This window comes from Leguminivora glycinivorella, chromosome 1 (genome assembly GCF_023078275.1).
Source record: "Leguminivora glycinivorella isolate SPB_JAAS2020 chromosome 1, LegGlyc_1.1, whole genome shotgun sequence".
Classification (NCBI taxonomy): Eukaryota; Metazoa; Arthropoda; class Insecta; order Lepidoptera; family Tortricidae; genus Leguminivora; species Leguminivora glycinivorella.
Genome location: NC_062971.1, coordinates 12,358,210 through 12,384,983, shown reverse-complemented (window position 1 = coordinate 12,384,983; position 26,774 = coordinate 12,358,210). Strand labels below are relative to the sequence as shown.

The 26,774-nt window shown below is 37.6% G+C and overlaps 1 protein-coding gene across 4 annotated transcripts in view; it reads right to left on the bottom strand.

The window, feature by feature from the left end:
* Positions 1-1,846: 1,846 nt before the first annotated feature.
* LOC125241287 (rho guanine nucleotide exchange factor 17) overlaps positions 1,847-26,774 on the bottom strand; it is a 120,141-nt gene continuing 95,213 nt past the window's right edge. For 2 of the 4 annotated variants that reach the window (XM_048149955.1, XM_048149717.1), the window contains exons 3-19: positions 19,191-19,373; positions 18,244-18,472; positions 17,649-17,961; positions 17,301-17,392; positions 16,860-17,082; positions 16,320-16,411; positions 14,385-14,515; positions 13,836-13,996; positions 12,314-12,406; positions 10,560-10,819; positions 7,200-7,220; positions 6,596-6,776; positions 6,306-6,373; positions 5,730-5,866; positions 4,612-4,789; positions 3,465-3,635; positions 1,847-3,028 (exon numbers count right to left, since the gene is read on the bottom strand). In XM_048149955.1, coding sequence (XP_048005912.1) covers positions 2,739-3,028; positions 3,465-3,635; positions 4,612-4,789; positions 5,730-5,866; positions 6,306-6,373; positions 6,596-6,776; positions 7,200-7,220; positions 10,560-10,819; positions 12,314-12,406; positions 13,836-13,996; positions 14,385-14,515; positions 16,320-16,411; positions 16,860-17,082; positions 17,301-17,392; positions 17,649-17,961; positions 18,244-18,472; positions 19,191-19,373 — 2,823 coding nt within the window. In that variant the 3' untranslated portion in view covers positions 1,847-2,738. The remainder of the gene's footprint in view (positions 3,029-3,464; positions 3,636-4,611; positions 4,790-5,729; positions 5,867-6,305; positions 6,374-6,595; positions 6,777-7,199; positions 7,221-10,559; positions 10,820-12,313; positions 12,407-13,835; positions 13,997-14,384; positions 14,516-16,319; positions 16,412-16,859; positions 17,083-17,300; positions 17,393-17,648; positions 17,962-18,243; positions 18,473-19,190; positions 19,374-26,774) is intronic. The other 2 variants (XM_048149874.1, XM_048149795.1) reach the window with 2 other exon arrangements.

Sequence of the window (26,774 nt, the reverse complement as noted above, 5' to 3'; positions counted from 1 at the left end):
GGTGTTTCCGGTATCACTCAAAAGCTCAGACACCCCAACTGATTTTTATTTTTTTAAACGTATCTAGAATGTTCATTTTTAATCTGATGATTATTATTTTTTTAAATTGAGTTTTAAATTTTCTGTGCAGCTCTACTCGGCTTTTAACTCTACACTCAATAAAATAATTGCTAGCTACCATCATAAACCTTCAAATTGTTTAATTGTGTATGTTACTGCAACGACATAAGGTTTACCAATAGACAGCTATGTCAATGTAAAGCACTTTAACCTGTGTCACAGTATACTTCAAATTGGACAGGTGACTCAGTAAGCAAATTTAAACCTAAAATTCAAAATGACAAGGTTGTAATTAGGTACGAGTTTAATTTGTTATGACTTATGATAAACTTTAAAATTAAACTGACGCACAACGTCTATCTCGTAGCGGAAAAAATAATCGTCCAAGTAACCAGCCAGTATTAATGCCCTTAAATACTGAAAAAGGTATACAACCTCTAACAATATGATATGCACAGTGTTGTATTACAAATTTGTAGAATGGGCACGTAAACAATAACTAATAATTCAAATTAAAACAAAAAATATTACCCCCATCAAGATATAGCTCAATCGATTCTACTCTCGATTCTGAACAAACAGTTTTCAGATTTTTGTGTTAAGTGAAACACGGTGTATTGCCTAAATTCTAACCTAGAATCTTTCCCACTTAGGTCTAGTTATTTTTTTTGTTCTAAGTACCTACATAAATATTGCGAGAAGATAAAGAAACAAGTTAATGAGAGCGAGAGGACGATATTTTTTTTCTTTCTCGCCTATGAATGACAGTGACATGCCTAGCTACTTGCACAGGCGCCGCCTGGCGGGATAAAAATAAATGTCAGTGTGCCTCGTCATTCATACCTACTCACTATCATAATTATGGCTGCATGGTTAAGCACACCACACTCGATTTATCCCCGTAAGTCCCGTTGTACATGTACAAGTACAGTTGTGATTAAAAATCGGAAAAATTATGCTGGGTCTTACGAGATTTATATCCATACTACAAAATATTATAAATAGGAAAGTGTGTGTCTGTTTGTTTGTCCGTCTTTTACAGAAAAACCACAGTATAATAAAGAGTACTAACGTACAGTATGGCCACTCCCGCTCTCCGCTGAAAGTGCCGCCCTACCCCTCTCAGTTACCTCACAGTTGACGCATGTCAAAAACGCGAACAGTCGACCTGTCATATCTCACTCATACAAACATGGTACGCGTTCACCTACACGAGCTTAGAATGTGTGCTAGGAACGCGCCTCTTTCATATATTTGATCGTCAGTGTCCGAGATGTGGCGAAACGGAGCGACGAATTAACATGATTTTTTAAGTTGAGATAGTTGAAATGATGGAAAGTGACATAGGCTACTTTTTGTCTCTTTCTAACGCGAGCGAAGCCGCGGGCAAAAGCTAGTTAGGTATATTTGTTTCTAAATATTCCCTGTCACATTCAATTAGACTAGATAAAAAATTTATGTAAGTTTCTGGAATTTGAAAGCGTTTATATACTTACTGGATATTCACCTGTAAGTTGAAACCTAAACGTTTGCATAGTAGCATCTTTTAGTTCTTCTATTTAGTAGATATTACAGTGAGCTGCAAAATTGTATGGAGATATTATGAATGAATTCGTTGACTACCCCCGGAAAGCCGATGTTATAATTTGCTACTGAAGTAATAACCTTTGATTTGTTACAAGGCATTCGAGGGGTTAAATAGTTCGCCATGCACTTTTGCAGCTTATTGTACCTACATGCGTACACTATACTATAGTAAATTGTTTTAAAGGAAATGAAAGACATATTTAGTGTATTTTTTTATTACTGCAATATAATAATATGTGATACATCCAAACATCCTATTTTATTTAAATCTGCTCTCAATGTAGATTCCGGTAAAGTCCCAAGATTTTGAGCAATCGCTTCAAAACAATATAAATTAGTAGTCTTAACTGTTTTAGAATTTCTTTTGCTTACTCTTCATGAAAACATGTAACGTCTCAAAATGGCCGGCTATAACGATGCAATATTTCAGTTGCTACTGAACACTCACATTTACTATAGATAATTATTTATTTCTTGGTTCAATATGGCCGCATTTAAGGGACAATTATAACACTCGTCTGATATGGCTATTACCATGTAAATAACTCTAAAAGACCATTTTAATAACTATTATAAAATGTCTATAATAAGGTACTTAGGTCATCATTTTAAAACGATGCACGAACATAACAATTCAGATTTTTACAATAATACTGTTAAAAATGTTAAATTACCATTCAAGATTTCGAATATTTGGTAATCAAATTTTGTATACATTTTATGGCCGCGGGATGATAGTGACATTTAATGCCTTAACTAAACGTTAATAATCTCATTATACTACATTTACTCACGCTTATTAGCGCAACACATTTTTAACGTTTATTTATTATTTTATTTCATTAGATTAGCGTACATCAATCTAAATTATTTTAAGCTGGAATAATAACATTCATTCAAAAACATTATTAACATCATTAGGCTCCATTTTACGCGTCTTCAAGATTAAGTTAGATCACATTCGAAAACACTTGAAGACGTGAATTCCGAATTCTCCATGACGCCATCTCGTGGGCGTACGGATCCAAGTACAACGCCTTCTTTTAAGAGGCCTTGAAAATAATCGTAAACCCTGTAGGCCTTGAAATTGTTCAGACTCTCCACAGCAGGAGATGATTGGTGGAGTCTTCCCTGCCCGCATCTTCGGTCATGCTCGAACTTCTGAAGTCCTCGTAACCGTCTCCCCCCGAAATGATTAAAGTTTCCTTGTTACTCTGTGTAGTCTCCGCCTGTTTGTGTAGTTTCTCCGCGTTGGCTGACCGCCTGGTCAAGGCTTTCGTCTTAAGGCTTGCCTGTGCGGGTTTCGCTGGTTGCTTCTGAGCTGCTGGATTCTCGACGATGGTCAGGAATCTCACATGGCCAGTATGACCGTAGGTTACACCTGTAATCAAACAAAGACGCTAAAGACCCAATTCAGTATTCTGTTATAAATAATTAAATAGGCATGAGGCTTTATAATGTACGTTGGCACAGATGTGTGCGTGTGATGTGTGAATAGATACTCAGCCGTCATACAGCAGCCGTCTCCATACTTCGTTCTAGAACCGCTACCCCCCGTTTTGCTCCGTCCTCTATTTGACGGCACCACTATTCCATCGGCAGGCAGCCTTGACCTTATGGACACAAACTAATTATTAAAAACCTATGAGCGTAGGCACAGTGAATTGTCCAGTAAGGGCGTTGTGAGAGAATGCAGTGGCGCCGTTAACAGCCCGCCGGCGCACATGTCAATCCATAACGTATCCCTATGTGTCAGCAACGCCGTACCTAACTTTAATAATTAGATTATCCACAATCTAACAATTAGATGATCATACCTGTCAACGTAGGCACAGTGAACTGTCCAGTGCGGGCGTTGGGAGAGTTGTGAAGGGGCGCCGTCAGTAGCACCCCTGCACTCGTGCCCACCCATAATGTATCTCTGTGTGCCAGCAACGCCGTCACTCGCAGACACGCCGCTTTGTGTTGCCGGATGATGTCGTCGCAACCTGAAAAGTAATCGTAAGAAATCAGTGGGGCGTCTTCTGGTCATCTAATTCATGGGTTTTAGGTACCTACTTACTACAAGTAATAAAAACCAAAAGGACAAAGGAACTCGACGCCGAGCGGTCATAAGGTCACCTGAGAGCTCACTATCATCTTTCTTACTAACTAGTCCAAACACAGCGGCCGTACGTCATGCTCCCCGGCAGAACCACACTGTTTTTCGGAAACATAAATATATTAGAAAATATCTATAAGATATCTATAAAATTCTAGGACCATTTGGAAAAATTTTATATGCCTAGTTTTTGTGTAAATCTTATAATGTCAAAGTGGTTCTGCGACAGAGCTTCTTCCCAGCAGAACCACCAAGATATTCTTCTAACTCGACATATCGTAAATTCGTGTATTCGGAATAAGCAGAGTGATTTAATAAATTAGATAAATATAATAGAATTATTTGATGTGCTCTGCGTGTAAATAGCATGTGTAGTTAGAAGAATATCTAGGTGGTTCTGCTGGGAGGAAGCTCTGTAGCAGAACCACTTTGAAATCAGATTTACACAAAAACTAGGCATATAGAATTTTTCCAAATGGTCCTAGAATTGTATAGACATCTTATAGATATTTTCTGATATGTTAATGTTTACGAAAGACGATGTGGTTCTGCCGGGGAGCATGACTTGCGGCCGTGGCATAAATGGAACTGGATAGGATGACAGTTATTTAGGTACCATTTAGTCTCAAGATAAGTTACTACAACCAGGTAATTACATACTTCCGGTTAGCTTTTATACACATTGTACCTACTCAAATTACTTTTATCCGATTTCATCAGAAACAGGGTAAGCCTTTTGTAATGTACAGCCCAAATAGCTGGACAGTTTTAGACATAATATGAGGTATCGTCAGAATTGTAGTAGTGACATCATGTATCGTCTATTTAAAAAGATGGGGATGGGCCCGGATGGGGTCTCTCACCTTGCAGCATTTTAGTAACTTGCGGCGTGATGTTGATCTCAGCGAGCATCTCTCTCGTGGTGGCGTTGTAACACCGGAGCTGGGCGGCGTTATCCAGTGATAGCCAGATCGAGCCGCCGGCCACTGCCATGTGGCTGATCGGCTTCGTTTCGGAACTTATTTGGAATGTTTCGTCCACCTGGAATGTGACAGTAATCGTTGAAAACTTTAAAATATGCTAAGTCCAATTGGCGGGGACAAGCCCCTTATAACCCTCATAAAAAAATGCTTGCATTTCATACTATAAGACGACAGAATACTTATCATTTTCTATCAAGAAAGTCAATTTTTGTTCCCAGCGAACGCGGCAACGTCACAAATATTTCTGCATTGACTGGGGGTCAATTTGAATGGCTTTCATAGCATAGGTAATTTTACAAGTGAGACAAAGAAATACCTGTAGCGACTACTGATGGAGGAGTGCGTCGCGCACCACAGCTTGCAACCAGACAGCAGCATGCTGATCACAGATGTGCTCATGGTGCCTACGGGGAACGAGAGAAAACAGATACCTAGACGACAGGATCTACACGTGAGAGACATATACAACAAACCTTGCAACGGCTAAGGGTTGATTATTTATGATACATTGATGGAGGCGCGCATTGCGCACCAGAGTTTGTCGTCAGATCCGACAGCAGCATGCTGGTCATAGCCAGTACAAACGGGGATCGTAGAGCATACTGATAGATGACAGGATCTAAACGAGAATAGGTACTAATACAACAAACCTTCAGCAACTGCGGGTTGATGATCTTGATGGAGGAGTGCGTCGCGCACTATTACAGCTTACCACCGGGCAGCAGCATGCTGGTCACAGATGTGCTCCTAGTGCCTACGGGGAACGAGGAGCAAACAAATACCTAGACAACAGGATCTATACGTGAGAGACAGAGACAACAAACCTGCAACGACTGCGGGTTGATGATCTTGATAGAGGAGGAGTGCGTCGCGCACTACAGCTTACCCCCGGGCAGCAGCATGCTGGTCACAGATGTGCTCCTAGTGCCTACGGGGAACGAGGAGCAAACAGATACCTAGACAACAGGATCTACACGTGAGAGACAGAGACAACAAACCTGCAACGACTGCGGGTTGATGATCTTGATGGAGGAGTGCGTCGCGCACCATAGCTTGCCGCCAGAGAGCAGCATACTGGTCACAGACGTGCTGCCAGTGCCAACGGGGATTGTGGAGCGCTCGGTCCAAGAACCGTCTGGAAAACATAAGCGCATTAAGAGCATAGTTTCTCAACAAATCAGACGTTAGGAATTTTGGTTGAAAGATCGACTAAATGAAGAGATCACAGACAGAACCTTGACGAATATTGTTCGTAGTTCATTTTCGGCGATCAAGATTTATTTTCATGTGATTTATAGCTTACTATTTTCGCCCGCGGCTTCGCTCGCGTTAAATTCGAAAATTGCGGAATGCTCCATTCAAACTTCCACCCCCCATTTTAGAAAATTGGGGAGTTAGAAAGAGATAAAAAGTAGGCTATGTCACTCTCCATCCTTTCAACTATCTCCACCTAAAAATCACGTCAATTCATCGCTCTGTTTTGCCGTGAAAGACGGACAAACAAACAGACATGCACACTTTCCCATTTATAATATTACTTATTTAGTATGGATATTCACAGACAATTTCATTACCTATATCTCTGCAATACACCACGAGATCACCGTTGCCAAGGGCAACGAACACCTTTCCCTCCATGTACCTGAAATTTGCAACGTTGTTTGATTAAAATCCAAGTTCATAGCGCCCTTACTAAATATGTACAGTTCGAAACACTCCATAATTTAGTTCTTAAATCAAATAATTAATCAAGTATTTTCTTTTTTCTGGATGCGTTATTTAGCCGCAGATGCCAGTCTTCATGATGACCAGCTGGTAGGCTGTTTCCTCTTAGGATATTTAAAGAATTAAGGTCTACACTTACACTATAGAATGCACTCCCGAATTGTGTTGTAGCTTGACTTTGTTCTTCTTAATCCGAATATTATCTAAGCAGTTGTAGACATGTATGCAGCCGTCCTCCGTGCCAAGCCACATGGTAGGCTGGTTGGCAGTCGTGGCACTGTCTTCAGAAGACTGCCGACTGGCGGGCGTCGAAAGTGTACCTGGTTGAAACAACTGGTTGGATTACGTGTTTAAAGAGTTACAAGAATTAGATGGTTACTGCGGCTGTAATAAATGAGCACAGTTTAAAAAGGGTATAAACTATAAGTGTTATACAACAAACGTTTGCCCTTTTCCAACTGAGGTGTGCAATGTGCAAGATATATACCACTTTTAACGAGAACAATTTTTATAAAAAATGAGTAGGTGTTACTGAGGTGCAAGAAACTGCATAATTAGATGACTGTCTATAACGTGGATGTGATATTGCATCTTTAATAATGTACCTATTAAAATAGGCGACATTTGACTATAGAATACATGCTATAAAGAATATATCAGACAACTAAACCGAAGGTGTTCTTGGTGATAATTAGGTTCATAATTGAAATAATATGCATGCAAAAGTTTTGGAAATACCATACCCAGAATGGAACGTCCTGAAACTGAGAGCCGATGTAGGGAGGTCAAAGGTTAGGTCAATACACATTTATTAGAGGTATACAATGGCACTATAGGTATCTAAGGTAATACAGGTTAGGAATGTTAATATTTTTGTATAAGGAAATCGAGTAATAAAAGAGGGGCCAACAATTAAACATAGATTTAGACGGGCCTATAAGTAGATACATTAGTTTTGTTACTTTTGTATAAAGTAGCATTGTCGAATTCAGCCAGGAAATTTGGTGGTATTAAATTTAAACTGTTCAATGTGAACAGTTCAAATATATTATCTACTCGTAGATTTTAGACTGATTCATCAATTTAGTTTGACTTAAATCTAAACTATTCCAGCGCAATAGATGTATCTACAATTCAGTCGCACAGTGGTTTTCAAATTCATAGTAATTTTATTCATATTCGTATAAGTACATACCTACTCATTAAAGACTGGTTAAGCTTATCTATTATTCATACCTATCAATCATTGAGCCCTAAGTGCCTTTTCACATTATCCGATCCGATATCGGATGTAGGACCGATATCCCATACATTTATGCCGCCATCTTTGATTTTAGCCATTGAAATCCTTCAGGCATCCGATATCGGATTAATGTGAATACAAATAATTTGTCATGGCAGGTATCCGATAGTCTCCCCCCATATACCATTATCCCGTCCATCCAACTTGCACAACAATAGCCTATGAACTTAGTTCGCAGCACAAAAGTCCTGCACTGAAATAGTCTTTACACCTGGCGGGGACCATCTCTGGATGTATCTGTAATATGATATATTGTGCACTCGGGGATGGTATTCGCCACGTGTATCCCGTGCCTTTAGATTAAAGTGTCTAAAAGGGCCTCTGCGCTGTTGGCTTCGGCCCCACACATGCCTCCCAAAAGTCCGGGACCCATGGTAAGACATACAAATAATCCATACTAATCCATATCCATACTAATATTATAAATGCGAAAGTAACTCTGTCTGTCTGTCTGTCTGTCTGTCTGTCTGTTACGCTTTCCCGCTTAAACCACGCAACCGATTTTGATGAAATTTGGAACAGACAATCTTTAGACCCTGAGACAGAACATAGGCTACTTTTTATTTCGAAAAAAAGGGATGAAGAGGTTGAAAAAGAGGTTGAAAGTTTGTATGGGATTTCTTAATTTTAAAAGATAAAACCATGAAACTTTATATTTTAGCACTTGATAAGAAATCATTAAACATCTTGATAAGGTCGAACGCGATTAATTAACATTATTTCTACCTTTTTTTTTGTGTGTCGTGCGGTGGGAAATAAACATTAACTAAAAGCGGGTAGATTATATTTATTTGTCTACCCCGAACATTTATATAAATTAATATCGGGTAGTTTTGTGTTGTTTACATCTCCGGTGACATTTTGCTGGGACGTCAGTCTTCCGCGATCACGGCCAGTGCAACCTGGCCGAAACGTTGGGGAAAAAGGTAAAAATAATGTTAATTAATCGCGTTCGACCTGTATGTGACTTTAAATATGTGTACAAAGCGCGAGAACTTAAAGTGTTATCTTGATAAGGGATAGGGATAGGGATAGCGATAGGGATAGCGATAGGGACAGCGATAGGGATAGCGATAGGGATAGCGATAGGGATAGCGATAGCGATAGCGATAGCGTTAGCGATAGCGATAGCGATAGCGATAGCGATAGGGATAGGGATAGAGATAGGTATACGGATACGGATACGGATACGGATAATATGGGTATCGTTAGAGGGATACGGATAATCGGTCGGCGGTCTCTTACAATCAATGTGCTCTAAGACGATCGTTGTTTGCTTGCTTGAAGATTACGTTTGCGGTAAGTATAAGCAAAATGTAAAAAATTGTAAGGCATAATAGAAAAAAGTACTTTTTACCCACCGATCATAGTGTCGAAATACGGGCTATGTGGGATGTTTATAAAGGTTTCCCCAGCGTATATAGAATTACCTACGCTGTGGTCGATGTGTAATATTTCTACAATCATTGCAAGCAAAAGTATTATGTGCAATCGAAATAATCGCAGATAAATATACCTACAGAGAAACCTACGGTTCCAAATGAAAATCTTAATGAATACTTTTATTACGCGGGCGAAGCCGCGGGTAAAAGCTAGTAATAATAATAAATAAATATTGGGGACACCTTACACAGATCAACTTAGCCCCAAACTAAGCATAGCTTGTACCAGGGAATGTAACGGATGTGTTTTTAACGGAACCGAAAGCGGAAGCAGAAGTTTTGAATTTAGTTTAACGGAAGCAGAAGCGGAACCGGAACCAGAAGCGGAAGTTATAGATGTTAAAAACGAAAAGAAAAAATACCACATAGGTATAACATAAATCAAAACTAATTAAATTACCTAGAACTTTTGGGTGTTTACTGTTCAGCCTGTAATCAGCAGTTTGTAATCAGCCTTTAGGCCCACTTAGGTTTTAAAAACGAAAAGAAAAGTTATCTGATATTCTATCTTAAGTATATCATTACAATCCAAAAATTTAAATCACCTTGAACTTTAAGATGTTTAGTTGTTTACTCACTAAAAATCACATAAGAAACCTTTTAAACCTTTATTATGCCGTAAAAGGTTTTAGAAACGAAAAGAAAACTTACTCGTTAGGTAGGTTAATACAATCCAAAACTAACCAGAAAAAGTTATATGTGTAATTGTTAGCACACAATTAAATTTTTAAATTAAATGGAGTGATTCTAAAAGAAGTAAACTGTATTTAATAAACAAAAGCTTAGCAGCTTTATCTCCCGGCAGTTTGCTTCTAAGGGTATCGTAGATAAGCCCTGCACCACTGAATAGTTGTTCACTCGCTACAGAACTAGGTGGACAGAACAAATATTGGCGCGGAATGAAGCGATTGATCTTTAGTATCGCAGCACGTGGCAAGCGGAGAGATGAGCGAATGACAGGTATAGACCTGTTGGCCTTTGATGTACGCCGCTCATGTTCCACCGTCGCGCTAGGTTCCGACATCCGCTATAACTTCCGTTTGAAAAATAACGAAACCGGAACAGAAGCGGATGTGTAAAACAAAACGGAAGTTCCGCAGAAACGGAAGCAGAAGCAGAGCTCTGTTACATCCCTGGCTTGTACTATGGGTGCTAAGCGACGATATACATACTTAAATAGATAAATACATACTTATTTACATAGAAAACGTCCATGACTCAGGAACAAATATCTGTGCTCATCACACAAATAAATGCCCTTACCGGGATTCGAACCCAGGACCGCGGCTTAGCAGGCAGGGTCACTACCGACTGAGCCAGACCGGTCGCCTCGGAAATAGATGTAGTCCTCAACTCACATGTCGTAATCCCCATAGCCTGCTTATCCACCGCCGGGTTCGAGTTGGACTTCATCACGGGGTGCACGGGCATATTCTGCCCCGTGTACGGCGTGCTCAGACTCTTGCTGTGGTTGGGCGTGAGCGTGGACCGGTGGTTGAGCGACGCCGTCAGGCTCCCGTGCAGACGGAGGCTGGCGGACTCCTGACTCCGCTCGGATAGCGCGTCTTGGTTCTCGCTGGTTGATGAACCGTCGTCGTCATCTTCGCTTGATGATGAACTGTCAACATATTTTTTTAGTAACTAAACTAGTAGGTAGACTTTAAGAAAAAAAAATTATTTAAATTTATTTAAGGTCGCTCAAATATCTGAGGTCATTAGCGATCACTGTAAGTATACATAATCAAATCAAGTCATACTTAATAATTAACTAACTAACTAACTCTGAGGTCAAAGTGAATCTTTAGCGATCGCCACCTGTGATCCTAAGTATACATAATCGAAATCCACCACAGTCATACTTAATAATTAACTAATTTAAGAAATTTTATCGTACATTCTGCGTTATTTAAGCATTCTTTTAAACATTTAGGGAGGTTAACAGTCAACCTTTCTGCATTATACAACGGGCAATCAATAAACAGATGTTTAACAGATATATATATATCACTGTTGCACCTTAAACATTTCTTTTGAGTTTCCTTAGTTATAAGATGTAAACGAGTAACATTGTCTGACATACGCTCGCGGCAATCATGTGCTAACCCTGCAGTCTTTTCCAAGCCACATAATCTGGATAATGGCCAAGACTGATGCATGTATGTATTGTTACTACGGTGAAATATAACTATAAATAATTTTTAAGAAAAAAAAAACCGCCTTCCTTTGGGGTTTTGGTGATAAATACTCTCAAATGTTGGATTATGTTATCAATTCGTCTGTATATTTTTTATTGTTTGTTATTCGATATCTCCGTCATTTCTGAACCAATTTTGAAATTTGGATGATTCTGAAGTACTTACAGATGAGAATGATTATCAGAACGGAACTCTAACCAGGGGCGGCTCACTCTTCATCAGCAGTTCCACTGCACCAAATGTCACTGTTCTGGACGTAAGTGCATGCTGTTCTTATAAAAATACCAAAGTCACTATAAGTGTGCCGTTCAGATTTGAGGAGTTCCGTTCTGACCATCATTAACAGTTCCACTGCACCAAATGTCACTGTTCTGGACGTAAGTGCATGCTGTTCTTACAAAAATACCAAAGTCACTATAAGTGTGCCGTTCAGATTTGAGAAGTTCCATTCTGACCATCATCAGGAGTTCCACTGCACCAAATGTCACTGTTCCGTACGTAAATGCATGCTGTTCCTTTAAAAACACAAAAATCACGATATGTATGCCTTTCAGATTTGAGGAGTTCCCTCGATTTCTCCAGGATCCCACCACCAGAACTGGGTTCTGAGAAAAATGGGACCAATCTATATGCATACACATTCAATCAAAAAAAATAATTTCAAAATCGGTCCAGTAACGACGGAGATATCGAGGAACAAACAAACAAAAAAAAAAAACAGACGAATTGAGAACCCCTTCCTTTGAGATTTGGAAGGCGGTTAAAAAACTGTTTATAACAGTCAAATATACCGATGGGTACCTAATAAATCCGTGCTTCTACCTAAGATTAGTGATATGGCATTTCACAATTTCTACAATCGGAAAATCCTCCTACTTATATCTTGGCCTACAATATATAATATAGCATGATCATACCTGTCTAATCGTATGTTTTTGCAGCTGTCATCAGGGTCGGATATGCTAATGCCTGGCTTCACTGAACTCGTGCTGTTCAGGGAGCTCGAACTTCTAAAATAATAAATTAAGTAAGTTTGATATGAGAATTATGTATCGAAATTAATGCTACTGAAATAAAATCCCACCTAAATGAAAGCTACAGAAATAAATAGATTGCAGAATGAGGCTTTAAGTATTTTGGGGTCAAAATGTCTGGTTAAAGTCAACTAACAAAAATTTACATAAGGTTATAATATCATGCATAAATTGCACTCTCCTCCATAGATAAAATGTGCCGGCACCGTGTCATTCACGGGAGAGCGTGCCGCGGCTCCTATTGTCATACAGACCACAGATTTAAGAAATGGTAGTATTTTAGTAGATAGTATTTTATGCTCATCACGTCATCGCGAATAACACAAAAATTCGCTTTCAGTATTGGCGATCACGTTGAATGTTGTTTACATGCGTACAATACCAATCGACTTATAGGCTAGTTTCCTACTAGTCAAATCAGCTTCTTTTTAAGAACTGTCAAAACGATTTGCTAAATATGAAATTACTATATATTACTAATAAATTACTATGAAATACTGAGGAGTGACGTCACGGCCAATTCATTTACCTTATATCTTTCTCTTTGACTTATTAAATAGGAATTTTATGTTTAAACATAACTACAATCATATATTTTTTTACGGTCCATATTTTTTTCTAATTATGTGGTGCTTTATATCGTGCACCGCATAGAATTTAAATTTAAATTTTATATATAGAAAACTATTATTATTTACGTTATATAGACTGTCTGCCTGTTGCCCGATATGCGCGCGTTACACATGCCGTACACGACGTCATGATTTTGGCAAGAGTGCTTAGACGCTTGTTGTTGTTTTGTTACAGACAATAGAAAACGCTAGCTGAATATCAACAGTCTGTTGCTGGCTGAACACAGCGCGGCTGGTATGCACGCAACGCAAAATACGCGTTGCTCAAGCCTAGCATCTCCTACGGCTCGGCAAGAACTTTGGTATGTAGAAACTTGATCGACAGTTTTCATGAAAAGCGAGACACTCACGGTATACCTACAATCGAGCGTGGGAACAGGCGGAATGCAAGCGACGAACGATATTCACGCGTTACTTATGATGCTGGCAAGAGTGGTTGCTTAGAATCAAGCTTAGAATATTGTATTTGCCAATTTAGAACTTAAACCATAAGCAGTAAGCACACCACATTGGTTATACTGCCTAATGGATATTATAACATTAAATTCTTACAGTATATCGACAGTCTGTTATCTAGTGAGCGCAGGCTTGGGCAGTATGCACGCGACTCTCGAGATACGTGCGTTCCACACGCTATTGCATGACGTCACTTGCGGTTTTGGAGTTAGCGTCAGCACGCACAAAGTCCACATAGCGCGTGAACAACACGCTAATGATGTTGGCAATAGTGCTATCACTTTTAAAGTTGAGTCTATCAACCAATGGGGACTCACGGTATATCGACTGTTTGTTGCCTGGTGAGCGCGGGCGCGGGCGGTATACACGCGACACACAAGATGCGTGCGTTACACACGCCATTGCATGACGTCACTTGCGGTTTTGGAGTCAGCGTCAAGACGCACACTTGCCCCACGTAGCCGTCGCTATTGCATACCTGTAATCGAGATAGAAAGAATATTCAGGTCCTGACAGTACACAGTGACAGGAGTCGCTGCCACAGGTCATTTGTAAGGTGAAGTATATGGCTTATTGGAAGCTAATTCAAACACTAACATTATATCTGATATCTAAAGGATACCTATTATCAATTAGATCAGTGGCTCCTATTTACATCTTACTCACATCTTGCCCTATGGCTATAATTTCTGTTTTTCCCTATGGTTAACTGGTAGAGAATGCCTTAAGGCATAATTTCTAATTTGGTTTTAAATTGTGCAATAAAGTTTAATTAAATAAATCTTCTTGGGTAGCTGTAATAATATTACTTTGAATCGGTCTTCCGCCCTCGATAATATAGGTATAATCACGCAATAGATCTTTACCCAAACATCGGGTGCCTGTCCTTTAGGCGGCAGCGTAGGCGCAGCGCACGTAAACTGCAGCCCTGCTCGAGTTTTCCTAATCGGCACGGGGGACAGAAACTCCGGCGCAGTCCTCTCCTGACCATATACACCTGGAAACACATTATATATTGATACACATGTATAATACTTGAAAACATCTAAAATGGATTCGGAAATGAAGGCGGGAAAGAAATCAGAAAGTCTACGCAAAAAGCGAGCGGTTGTTTTGAAATTAGATAAACTACTGACCGTATATCGTTCTGCGTACGAGTAGTGGCAGAAAACTCTAGCACTGATCGTTATTGCGCAGAAGTCTAAAATAGGTTTCTCGGGGTTACAGGGGGCGAAGAGTATGCGTCCCCATGCGCAACTATCCCCCTCCACATTTCACTCAGTGCTAAACTTATGTGCCGCTACTTGTAAGCGCATTGTGGGTTCCCTACAAAATGGGTATGTGGCAAACGCGTTGCGTTTGACGCTGCGTTCATCGCATAAGACAACCGTACTCTTTAGAGATATAATTTTAATAAAAATGGAAGGGACATCGAAAATAACTGCTAAGTGAAGCTAATACACCAGAAAACATAACATGTAGGATATTAAGAGTTTAAACTAGGGAAGAAGTGTAATTAAATACTACACAACCCTAAAAAGCAAAACGAAAATGTGTTGTATTTATCTGGTGGTCTAAGGACAGGACTAACAATCAAGACTAGTTGTGCAAATACGCCGTAGGTCAGTTACTCGTACACAGTACCGTTTGTTTCCGTTACAGATAGTGCCATTTGCGTTGACAATAAATTTGTCTAATCGAACCTTTAAAGTTACGACAATGCGAACCAATAGGCGTCTTAGTGAATGAACCGCGATTTAACTCATTTGCTTTCCGATCAACATCCGGTTTATTGTCCGGTCACTTGTTTCCGTTCACTCTATATATATAATATATAGATTTTGATATAATTTTAATTTGTACTTGGATTTACTTCGATATAGTAAACGATAAAATTGTGATATGAAATATCTGACCTTAATATACAGGGTATGGCATGGAACAGGACTGAGTAGAGATACATAAATTTTATAATCATTCATTATCAGGTATTTGACTGATTTTTCAAGACTAGCTTCACCATAGTCTGACTAGGGCGTATTGATCTTGAAATAGCAAAAAGGCTGTGCCTTAACTAAAATATCAATATAAGATATAATATGAAAATTTACGTTGTTGTATTTTGGGTTTGCTTAATATTTGATCTGAAAAAATAGGAACAAAACTAATTTGATTTTTGTTTGGATTTTGGCAAAATATTTTAATTACACTCCTTATTGAGTAAATGCGTACCAATGAGAGCTATAGCAATTAAATAATTGTAAAATATAATAAAAATATGTATATCATAGGTACATTTAACTTGCACTTTTATAGCAAATAAAGTGTGACGTTTTAATTTGTTAGGGATCGAAACCTATTTTTATTTTTTTTCTAGGCTATGTATATTTTTGTGTCCCACTGCTGGGCAAGGCCTCCCTTTTCTTCCGCCAAACCAATGATTATAAAAATTACTGTGTTTGATAAAACGAGAGAAAAATGTTGTCTTAGGAGAACTGCCAAACTGCATTCTGCATTCTAAGGAGACGATACTGACATTTTTATTATTTCCTGTTACACGCCCCGCCCTGTATATCTACGACTACATTACTTACTTCCAACAGACTTTATAGATAACCTAAGTAGTGTCCGTCCTGGAAAAATGTAAAACGTTTCAAAATAACACACATTTGCCAAAAAACGTTATCACTATCATCCCATCGTTATCAGCAGGGTAAAAAGAATCGAACATTTTGTAGAGGAATAAAACATTCGACTCTTTTAGGAGATTTGTAAGACTTAAAGCACGAATTTGTACTTACATAACTTTTGTTTGGTTTCGTTTATCAGTTCCTCCCAATTGCTTCTCTTCTCCGTCTTTGGAAATATTAAAGTAAGGTTTTCTGGTCCAGTCCTGAAATTTTAAAATATGCAGTTAATAATGCGTCAATTCAAAGTCTACCCTGTCTAACTAAGCAGCTCGTGATCATAATATAGGTGGGACGTTTAAAAATATCATTCTAATTAATACGGTTTTCAGTTACGAAAAATTTCAGTTAGGTTCTCAGTTAGTTCCATGAATTTCGCACACCCTTGCCATACTTTTTTGAGTTTTCTTCATATCCAATATTGAGGGCTTTGTTTATTTATTTTAAGAGTTAAGAAAGCAAAAATATTGCAAGGTTATTTATTTACTTGTACCTAAATGGACATTCTATGGCGGTAGCGGTAAGAAAATCAAAGATTTTCTAAGATATCAGGCGGTTTTTCGAATTGGAAATTAGCCATTCACATTGTCTAATGATGATTTTAGGACTTCGTAAAATAAACTAACCGATGAAACACATCAAAGATATACTTACGAAGTATTTAAACTAATCTCCATATAACACAGCTGCGTATCACTATTCTGGCGCTCCAACAACTGCCTGTTCATCGTGTGTAGCATGTCTCTCACTATTTCCTCTAAGTGCGAGTGAGACATATGCAACGCGGCCACTTGTTCAGATATCTGCGTCAGCGTCTTTACGTCTTCTGTTAGCGTTTCGACTTCCTGCATTACCCTTCGGAGATTTTCGTCCTTTGCTGTAATTTTGATTATCCATTTGAGTTAATGTATTAAAATTTACATACTACTATTAGTATTAACAATTGGAAAATTAAATAAAGTTTCGGTATTCACAAGAAATACATAGGCTTAATTCAGGGATCCTAAATCCCTTAGCTTAAGAAATATGTACATGTTTTTTTTCAGGTAATATTTCTGTATTCCATACAGCTAAAAACTACAAGTAAATACTCACCTTTAACAATTTCGAGATCAGCTAATGGTATCCTCATCAAAAGTTTATACTTATTACCTTCCATCTGACTTGCTATATTACTTTGGTATGTTCTGTAAATTAAAAATTAAATAGATTAACAATTTATTAAAATTAAACCTTTAAAATATGCTTTAACTAACTAGGAATATTTTATCGATTATCAATAACATTATTTGTTGCATTCTATGTGACAATTTACAAGAATTTCCTATGGAATCTCAGGTGACTTTTTTGTGGTACAAAGCCACATTGTTTTAGGTTCTCGTGGTTTTGATGATTGATTACATTGATTAGTTTACCAAAAATATTATCGTAATAGATACTCACGGAATGGGTTTTTTCATAGTCCCTGTCCGTCTTTTCACGCTCGTTATTAGCAGAGTATCATTGAAAAGGAACAGGGCTCTATCTTTAATGGTCCCTTGCGCAGACAGCATGGACACCGTCTCGTGCCTGAGAAACGTCCGCTCAGCCGCCACCAGGTTGTTTAGACCCTCGATCATTTGTTCTAGGTCCCGTAACGTTTGTTGCTGCTGTTCTAACTCTAAACTTTCTCGTTCTGTACAATTTATCAGTTCTAGCAGTTCGTGGATTTCCTTTTGAGCCTCAAGTAGCAGTTTGTGGTCGGGGTGTGACTGATCTGTAACATAAGATATAGGCATACTTTAAAACCTTTAATAGCCAATAAGATCTCTTGATAATGAACTCAAAACTCGCATTCCTCTTCATGACCTTCTAAAGGTTACTTTAAAAATTGCAGGGTATCTAGTGTGCATGTCAGAATCGTTTCAAATGTCTTGAGACTTGAGAGTCTGTGTCGTGAGTCGTGAATCAAAAGCAATGAGAATTCTGCACCGCGCCGATCTGTCGTTTTTACGACACGAGTATGGTGTCTTTTATATTCACACCACAAACTACTCACCTGTATGCTTGATTAGCCTCTGTATCAGCAGCTTGTAGCTCGGGAACTTCTGCACAGGCTTGATCAGCAGGTTGTCCAGCGACCACTTCCCCTTATGGTCCCTCGCCATCGCGTCCAAGAACTTGGCGAACGCCGGCCGTGATGCTGCAGCAGTCTTTATCGTCTCTTTCGCCTTCTTAAGGTTGTTGATAAAGGACATGTAGGTGTCCATGACAGTGGGTTTTGTAAACTGGAACAAAGTTTGATGTCTTTTGTAATTTTTGACGATAAAAATAAGGTATGGTTGAATTACCATTAAACCATTATTTATGAGAGTAAAATGTACAAGAAATCTCTTTAAAACCAGTTTTGTTCAGAGCAGAAACAATGACCCATTTTCAGAGCATGAGAAATGCAAAATAAAATAAAATCCCTCTGTGTGAACCCTAACAATGTTACACGTGAAAAAGTCGTTGCAAATGTGAGACACCATAAAGGGGTCGTCGCCCGAATATTGTCCCCGATAACAGAAACTTAGTGTAGGGCTAGAGTAAGTAGTACACTTATTATTAGATTTATGGCGATGATCCTATTAAGAACCCCAGAATCAACCCTTTTGTTTGTTGTTTTGTATGATATATAGCGGTCAGATAAGCGGTGCAAGATATGTTGAGGATGTTAGGCACTTGATAGAAGATCGAAGATTTGACAAATCGATACCACGAGGAAATGCTACCAGCACAATGCTTCAAGGGCTTACGGACTTACCACTTTAAGATACACATCCCCAATCTTCTGATGCAGGTCCCACGATAAATATATATTCAATATATTGCAGCAGGTCTCATATATCGAGCTGTTCCAGGGAGACCTAGTGCACTTTGAGCATGCTAGGTAGAAGATGGAAGATCTTACGATACAACGAGGAAATGCCATCAACATCTTTGGTACAACGCCTTAAGGCTTACCACTTCAAGAAACACATCCCCAATCTTCTGCTGCAGGTCCCAGGTCTCGAGTCTTCTCCGCAGCTGCTCCAGGAAGACCTGATGCACGTTGAGGATGCTAGGCACTTGGTAGAAGATCTCGTCCACCAGGAACGCGTCAAGGAGCGCGGCATTCTCCGGGCTCTTGAGTGGTTGGAGATATTTCTGGAAGTAAAATAAATAGTTTTTGATGAAAGAGTATAAGTAAATTACCCAAATTTATTTTTGAGGCGATGTGTAGAAATTGTAATGGTTTGACTAAGTATTGATATCTACAACTTTAGAAAAGCCGTTGGTTATTATATGGTAGGTCAAGTGAATCAATAAGAAAAATGAACTCATTTTATATTGAATGAAGTAAGAACTAGTACCTGCACCTACTTAAAAAAAGATTTGCGGTCTAATGTATAACAAACGTATGTTATAAAAGCAAACCAGTGTTACATTTTAATTTACTCCAAATGTAACAAAACATTGATGGGCCATTGAAGTGTAACAATAAACTGCCACTTAATTGAAATAAGTAGGTTTTGCGAGTAGGTAACTAGGTATATATATATGTATGTATACGTAGGTAGGTATTACCTTTCCACACTGTTCGCACAACACAAATCGGTACTAAACACAAAATCCGTAAATATATATTATATTAACGCTCCTTGACTCCACTAAGATAATATGTCCTTTAATTCAGTTGTCTCAGCAATAAATCATAACTTTGCTCCGAAGACAAACTCCAAGTAATCATAACAAGATGTAAAGTGACCACGCCGAGTTTGAGCACAGGAACCACTACCACGAGTGTTTGACGTTTTTTAGTTACTCGATAGCGAAAGTCGAAACGTCACGAAAAATGGTTGTCATTTTCTGTCCTAGTAAATAACAAATACAAATATTGCACAACCTCAGAAATGTACATAAAACACACACATTACAATAAATTTTATTACAGAGGTAAACAACAGGCGGCCTTATCGCTAAAGAGCGATCTCTTCCAGGCAACCTTTGGGTAGTGGAAACATGGTATTCATAACTTTAACTAATTAGAAGGTGCAAAAGAACTAAATTAAAACGAATTCATAGTAGCTAAAAATCATATATATAATACATAATATTATACCTACACATAACATATACATACATACTGCTTACATATTATTTACGTACATACATAATATATATAATAATACATACAATATTTCGTGCCAAAATTGTAAGTGAAAAATTTACAGAAACACTAATGAAAGGACAGATAAATAATCTTTCAGATGGGATTTAAAAGTAGCAAGGGATTGAGCGCGTCTCAATTCGACAGGAAGAGAGTTCCAGAGCCGAACAGCCCGAAAAGTGATAGAAATAACTCCTATGTCCTAGTTTCAACTTTTTTCCATACAATGAATGTAATTTTATGTACGTTTACGCGGTTTACGCTATTGAGCAACGTATTCTAAAACGTAGCACTTTGACACACACACATACACTTTATTTAAAGTCACCTGTAGGCCATACGCGATTGCCTTTTTTCCGACGTTTCGGCCAGGTTGCATTGGCTTTGGTCACGGTAGACATGCCCCATCAAAGCGTCCACGGAGATATAGGTACACAACATTAAACTACCCGATATTCATTTCTATAAATGTTTGGGGTAGACAAATAAATTAATCTACCCGTGTTTGAAGTTACCACGAGTCTACGACACCGACGTTTTAAATCTGAGTATACTAAGTTACTAACCCCTTATTCATAAAAAAGTTACTGAACTGATTAGTTAAGAAGTGTCTTGTCCCTTTCTCACAAACACATGATTCGACATGACAGAAAGTGACTGTTTTTAACTAATCAGTTCTTCAAATTACTGCGATAAGGTCAGGCGAATGATGAGTTCAGTACCTAACTTTTTCATGAATAAGGGGGTAAATCGTCAGACCAGAGACTCATGGTAGAGACTGGCCACGATGAACTCTGCGCGGAAGTCGGACAGTTTGGCAACCCTACTCATAGGGTAAATTGAGTTCGTGAGGAAATGTCTACGAACTTGTTTTTCGGGATTATAGCTGCTTATATTTTATGGATATGAGGTGGAATGGCTTTAAAACCGTTTTTATGTTCGGGTGCTTGTTATGGATCTTTTTATTTATGTTTGGCATGTTGTGGTCTTATATTTTTTTAAACGAGCAGACAGGTCGCCTGATGGTAAGCGATCACTGCTGCCCATGGACACCCGAAACACTTGAAGTACGACAAGCACAGAGCAAGTTTTCCTTCAAACGCCAATTACGTAAACACTTCTCGCAGGTACACCAACGTTGTTAATAGACAGTAATGGTTAAATGGGTACTATATATATGTATATTATATATTTTAGTTAGTTGATGTGTATATATGATTGTACTTATTTATGTATGTATATTGTTGATGCATATAGTATTTAGATAGTGACTTATATCTATTTAAATTTCTTTAAGATGTAAGTTTCTGTTTGGTCCGATGGTTGACTGGTAGAGAATGCCTTAAGGCATTAAGTTCGCCATTTGTACTTTATGTTGTGCAATAAAGGTTAAATAAATAAATAAATAATAAATAAGTATTGGAGGTGCGTTTCCGGCCTTTAATATGGGTTTACTCTAAGGCTGGAAGGTCGAACAGGTCCGGAAATACCTCAGGCGACATTTTATTACTAGTTTTATTCGAATAAATTGGTAATATACGCATTATTAGTACCTATGTACCCGAAGGAAACACGTAGACATCTTGAATTCTATAATATAAGATCTATCTTTAGATAATCTTAAACGTGCAAACTTACTACAGATTTTATTCGTTTAATGACTTTTTCTGCGTAAGACAGGTACGTAAAATGTTGCATTGGTATTTAATAACAATGTCTAGTGCAGTTAGTAGTAGAATGAAGATTTAGCTTTACAAGATGCACCAACTACAAGTATATTATATTATGTACGATAAATACGGTAGTATTCCGCTGAACAAGGAATCGTCTAGTAGAGTATAAATATTATTTATTGGCAACATGTTTACAACATAATTATGTACTATCAGCTGCATGGAGAAATTATCAATGAATTCATTGATAAATTCGCCATGCACTTTTGCAGCTGATAATACATACAAATGTACAAATGTAAGACAACATGAAAACATAAAGATATAGAGACGAACCGAGAAACGAATATCGACCACACCATGCAATATAAATAGTATACGTATACAATAATCTTTATGATCGAGCTTAGATAATCCAAATTTCGGACCGCAACCCTATTAACCCTTTAATGGATTATAGGAAATTCGCATTTCACGCTTCATTGCCACTTAAAGTCCAAAAAATTTGGTAAGAAAATATATAAGTAGAAAACATTGTGGAACGTAAACCTACAAGAGGTTCTATGATTACTTGGTAGGGTGTCCATGGGCGGCAGTGATCGCTTACCAAGACCTGTCTTCCTCTTTTGCCTCCTATGTCATAAAAAAGGATGATATTTCTCGTAAATATCTTTTTAAAAAGATTTTCATATCTTCACAAGATAATTGTCTATTAGACATCTTTTCATAATGAACAAGCATAAGAGTATTTTAAACTATTCACGCGGGCATTTTGTCATGAATTTAAAAGCGAACGTGCCAGACGGGTGAGGGGTGGTAGATTTATTGTCGCCCTGTGGGGGGAGTGGAAAATTTGCAAGGAAATCAGGGCTGGCGATAGAAAATTGTGGAAATTGTGTAACTCGCCGCGATGACAACTAGTTGACGGTTCTGGGTGGGTATTATGTACATTTTTAATAGATTTTATTTAACTTTGTTTATTGCTTTTTGGATTCTATCTTGGTACCTAGCTATATTTTATCCATAACTTACTTCACTATGCAAAGGGCTGTAATTATATTACCTACTTAGTGATGTTTATAATAAATTAAGCCATATCCATTTTTTGGCTGTGTGACGTATTTACGTATCCTAAACAAAACGTGAAACGTTCTCAGAACATCAAATTAACAATAAACATAGTCTTCTGATGTTCACTTTTGCTAACTCAATTTTCCCATAAAAGTAGATTCATAGATTGTATCCAAATATAATTTTTATTGTCACATATAGCTCCTCGATTACACGTAAAAAATATTGCTTGGCAAGAAATTTGATAGCTCGTAAAGCTAAACTGAATATCAAGAAAATGTCTATAATAAACCCAACTTACATAAATCCAATATTATGCACACAAATGCTATGCTGAAGACAGTTAAGTTGATGACCCATAAGATAAGGGATGTCAATAGGTATATGGGTAATAAAAAAATACATTAGCAGCAGAGTAATCTTATTATCATTTCAGGTCCCTAAAAAGGTCACTCAGTAGCTAATCAATAGGCAACTTGCCTATACCATAATTTAGAAAAATCGTTTATTCCATGTACGAAAAACAGCATCAGGTCACGAAAAACATGGACAGAAGTTATTTTTAAACCCAATTTCTATTTTATAAGTTGGAGAGAAAGATATAAAGTAAATCGGTTGACTGTGGCCGTGTGGCGTCACTCGGCACAATTTCATATTCATAATATATATTTCATATATATTTATTTTAATATTCTATATTAACAAATCGTTCAAATAAATTCGTTTTGACAGCTCTTAAAAAGAACCTGATTTGATTAGAAAGGCATGTAGCCTATACATTGTACTAATGTACCTACAAACATTATATATAGAATAGAATAGAATAGAAAAGTTTTATTCGTAAACACACAGACAATAAACAATATTTATGAATGACATAGGAGAATAAGTGCCACGAAATGGCCTCACCTCAGCATATTGCTGCCTATACCTACCTATAAACCTACTTTTCTTGGTTTTACATAATAATATATGTTATATTGCAGACATAGGTATATCTCATATATAGGTCTTATGCAGTTATCCAAATAGGCCTATAAACTTTTTTTTTTAATTCAAGATGTCTGATAGAAACTGTTTTTTTTTTATTGAAAAAAGAAAAACCTTAAAGTCTAAAGTTACAAATAATCGCCAAACTGTATAACAGTTTGTTGGCGGTTTGTATCTAAAGCAAGGTTTCTTTCATGATAACCCTAGATGCAAATGAGTAGAGTAATTAAAGTTGGCTCTTGAGTAAGGTAGCGAAGCGGTTAGTAAGACGGGAAGGGGTTCACACCTCACTTTCGTTATATTGGGAAATGTCACTTCCTAAGTTCCTATTTGTTTTCGTTAGATGTTTTTAGCCAAACGTCTTTATTTTTATTTTTAGAAATAACCTACTTTTTTTTTTAAATACGTGACACTTTTTTTTCAGAGACCAAAAAAAATAGACGGGATTGAGGACCTAGTGAGTGGAAGACAAGTTCACTTATTACAACCCATGAACCCAGTATTGTATTGTTTAGGTAAGTGTAGGTACCAATTTCTAGTCAAAATTAGCATATAGCAGGTAGTATTTCGTTAATAATAATTATTGTTTTTTACACGAATGGGATACGGTCATACTACTGATTTATTGAATCTTACTCATCCAATAATACTCATCAGAAAAGATAAAAACAATATTGTACATAATACCAACCCTAATTCTCACCTTGTCGGCTCAAGGAGAAAGTTTGCACAGAAGCAGTAAACAACACGTACTCGTATCCTCGAGCTTACTTCAGTGCGGTAATCATTCGTGTGTGCTTTCGAAGGGACGAGTTTTTGACGTTTTTGTACAGTAACTAAGTAGCACATTCGACTTTTTGAACAATGTTTGATTTTTTGGGGGCTTAAATTAGAATACCATTTAAAATCTTCTTTTAAAACAACTGACTTTAATAAACGACTAGCTCTTGTATAAAATACACAGAATGGTGCAAAATTGTGATTTTTTTTTAATGATGGTAACAAATGAGCAGACAATTTTAATATTAAGTTTAAGTATTTTAGTAATAACTAACCTATCAGTAGATAAATATTTCTTAAACCAGAAACGTCACTTAAAATCTGAATATTTCTCCAGAAACGACAACGAAATTCCAGGAAACTCAAAGAATCCAACACAGTCAAGCTTGACGCTAAGGGGGCGTCCATTAATCGCGTCATACTGCATAGGGGGGAGGGGGTCATGAAAAAATCACCAAATATCACCATGGGGGTGGGGGGGTTAGGAACATATCACGTGTATTTTTTGTTACACTAACGTAAAGAAAAAATCATATTTCTGAGCTATTTTTATATCAACTTTTACAGTCAGAATTTGCGTTGTGCAGTGCAAAGAGAATAAAATAGAATATAATATAATTTATTCGTGAACACAGTCAAGATTAATTACACATTACAACACAAACAGAACGGAATGAAGTGCCACGAAATGGTTTCATCTCAGCGTGTTGCTGGTAACTTCCAGCGCTGATCTTCCGATGAGACCATCAAGTGAGAAAAAAAGAGCTGTGTGCAGTCGGTTATTTTTAATTCTCAAAGATTTTTTTAGTTTGCCCTCATCACGTGTACACGGACAGTTGGTTATAGACGGTCAACCTAATCATGGCACTGAAAAAAGGCGGCAAATTTGACAAATGTAGAGCTCACCGGCCAACTGTCTTCAAAAAACGCGTTGGCGGAATCATAGACGAGCCATAACACTTAAAAACCGGCCAAGTGTGAGTTGGTCTCGTGTTGCAAGGGCTACATCACAAGAAGAGCTTAAGCGCCTTCTGGAGGCGCTAAGTCATTTTTGAAAATAAAATAATAGTATTTTGAACAATTTATAAAAAACCGGCCAAGAGCGTGTCGGGCCACGCTCAGTGTAGGGTTCAAGTTGTAGTATCAAGTTCAAAACAATTTTCTTAGAAAGTCTTTACAAAGTTCTACTTTTGTGATTTTTTCATATTTTTTAAACTTATGGTTCAAAAGTGAAAGGGGGGGGACACTTTTTTTTCCTTTAGGAGCGATTATTTACAACCTATATTCATTTTTAAATACCTATCCAACAATATATATCACACGTTGGGGTTGGAATGAAAAAAAAATGCTAATTAGTTTCGGAGATTTATAAGGGAATGGTCATTTTTGCCTGTTTTCTTAAATTACTTGACTGAAAATTATTAAAAACATATATTTTTGAAATACGTATAAGGGCCATTTTTTTCAAAGTTGTCCACCCCACTTTTTTGTAACATGGGTATTTTTTACGCGATTCATATTCAGAATCGCGAGGTCTTTTGATTGTGATAGGAGAAAATAATGTCCCAAGATTTCCATATTTTTTTTATACCTCCCATTCCATTACCGCCATACAAAATGTATGAAAAACTGGTAACGGAATAGGGAAAAACCTTGGGACACTTTTTTATTCCTATTAGGGTTGAAAAAGCTCGCGATTCTGAGTGGAAAGCACATAAAAATTTCCAAATAAAAAAAAGTGGGGTCAACTTTGAAAAAAAGAAATGGCCCAATTAACGCTCTTTCATTTGATATGTAACACGCTAAACAACTATTTCAAAAAACTTTGATTTCTAATTTTCACTTCTACCCCCCCAAAAGTGTATATAGTTGTTTTTAGGGTTC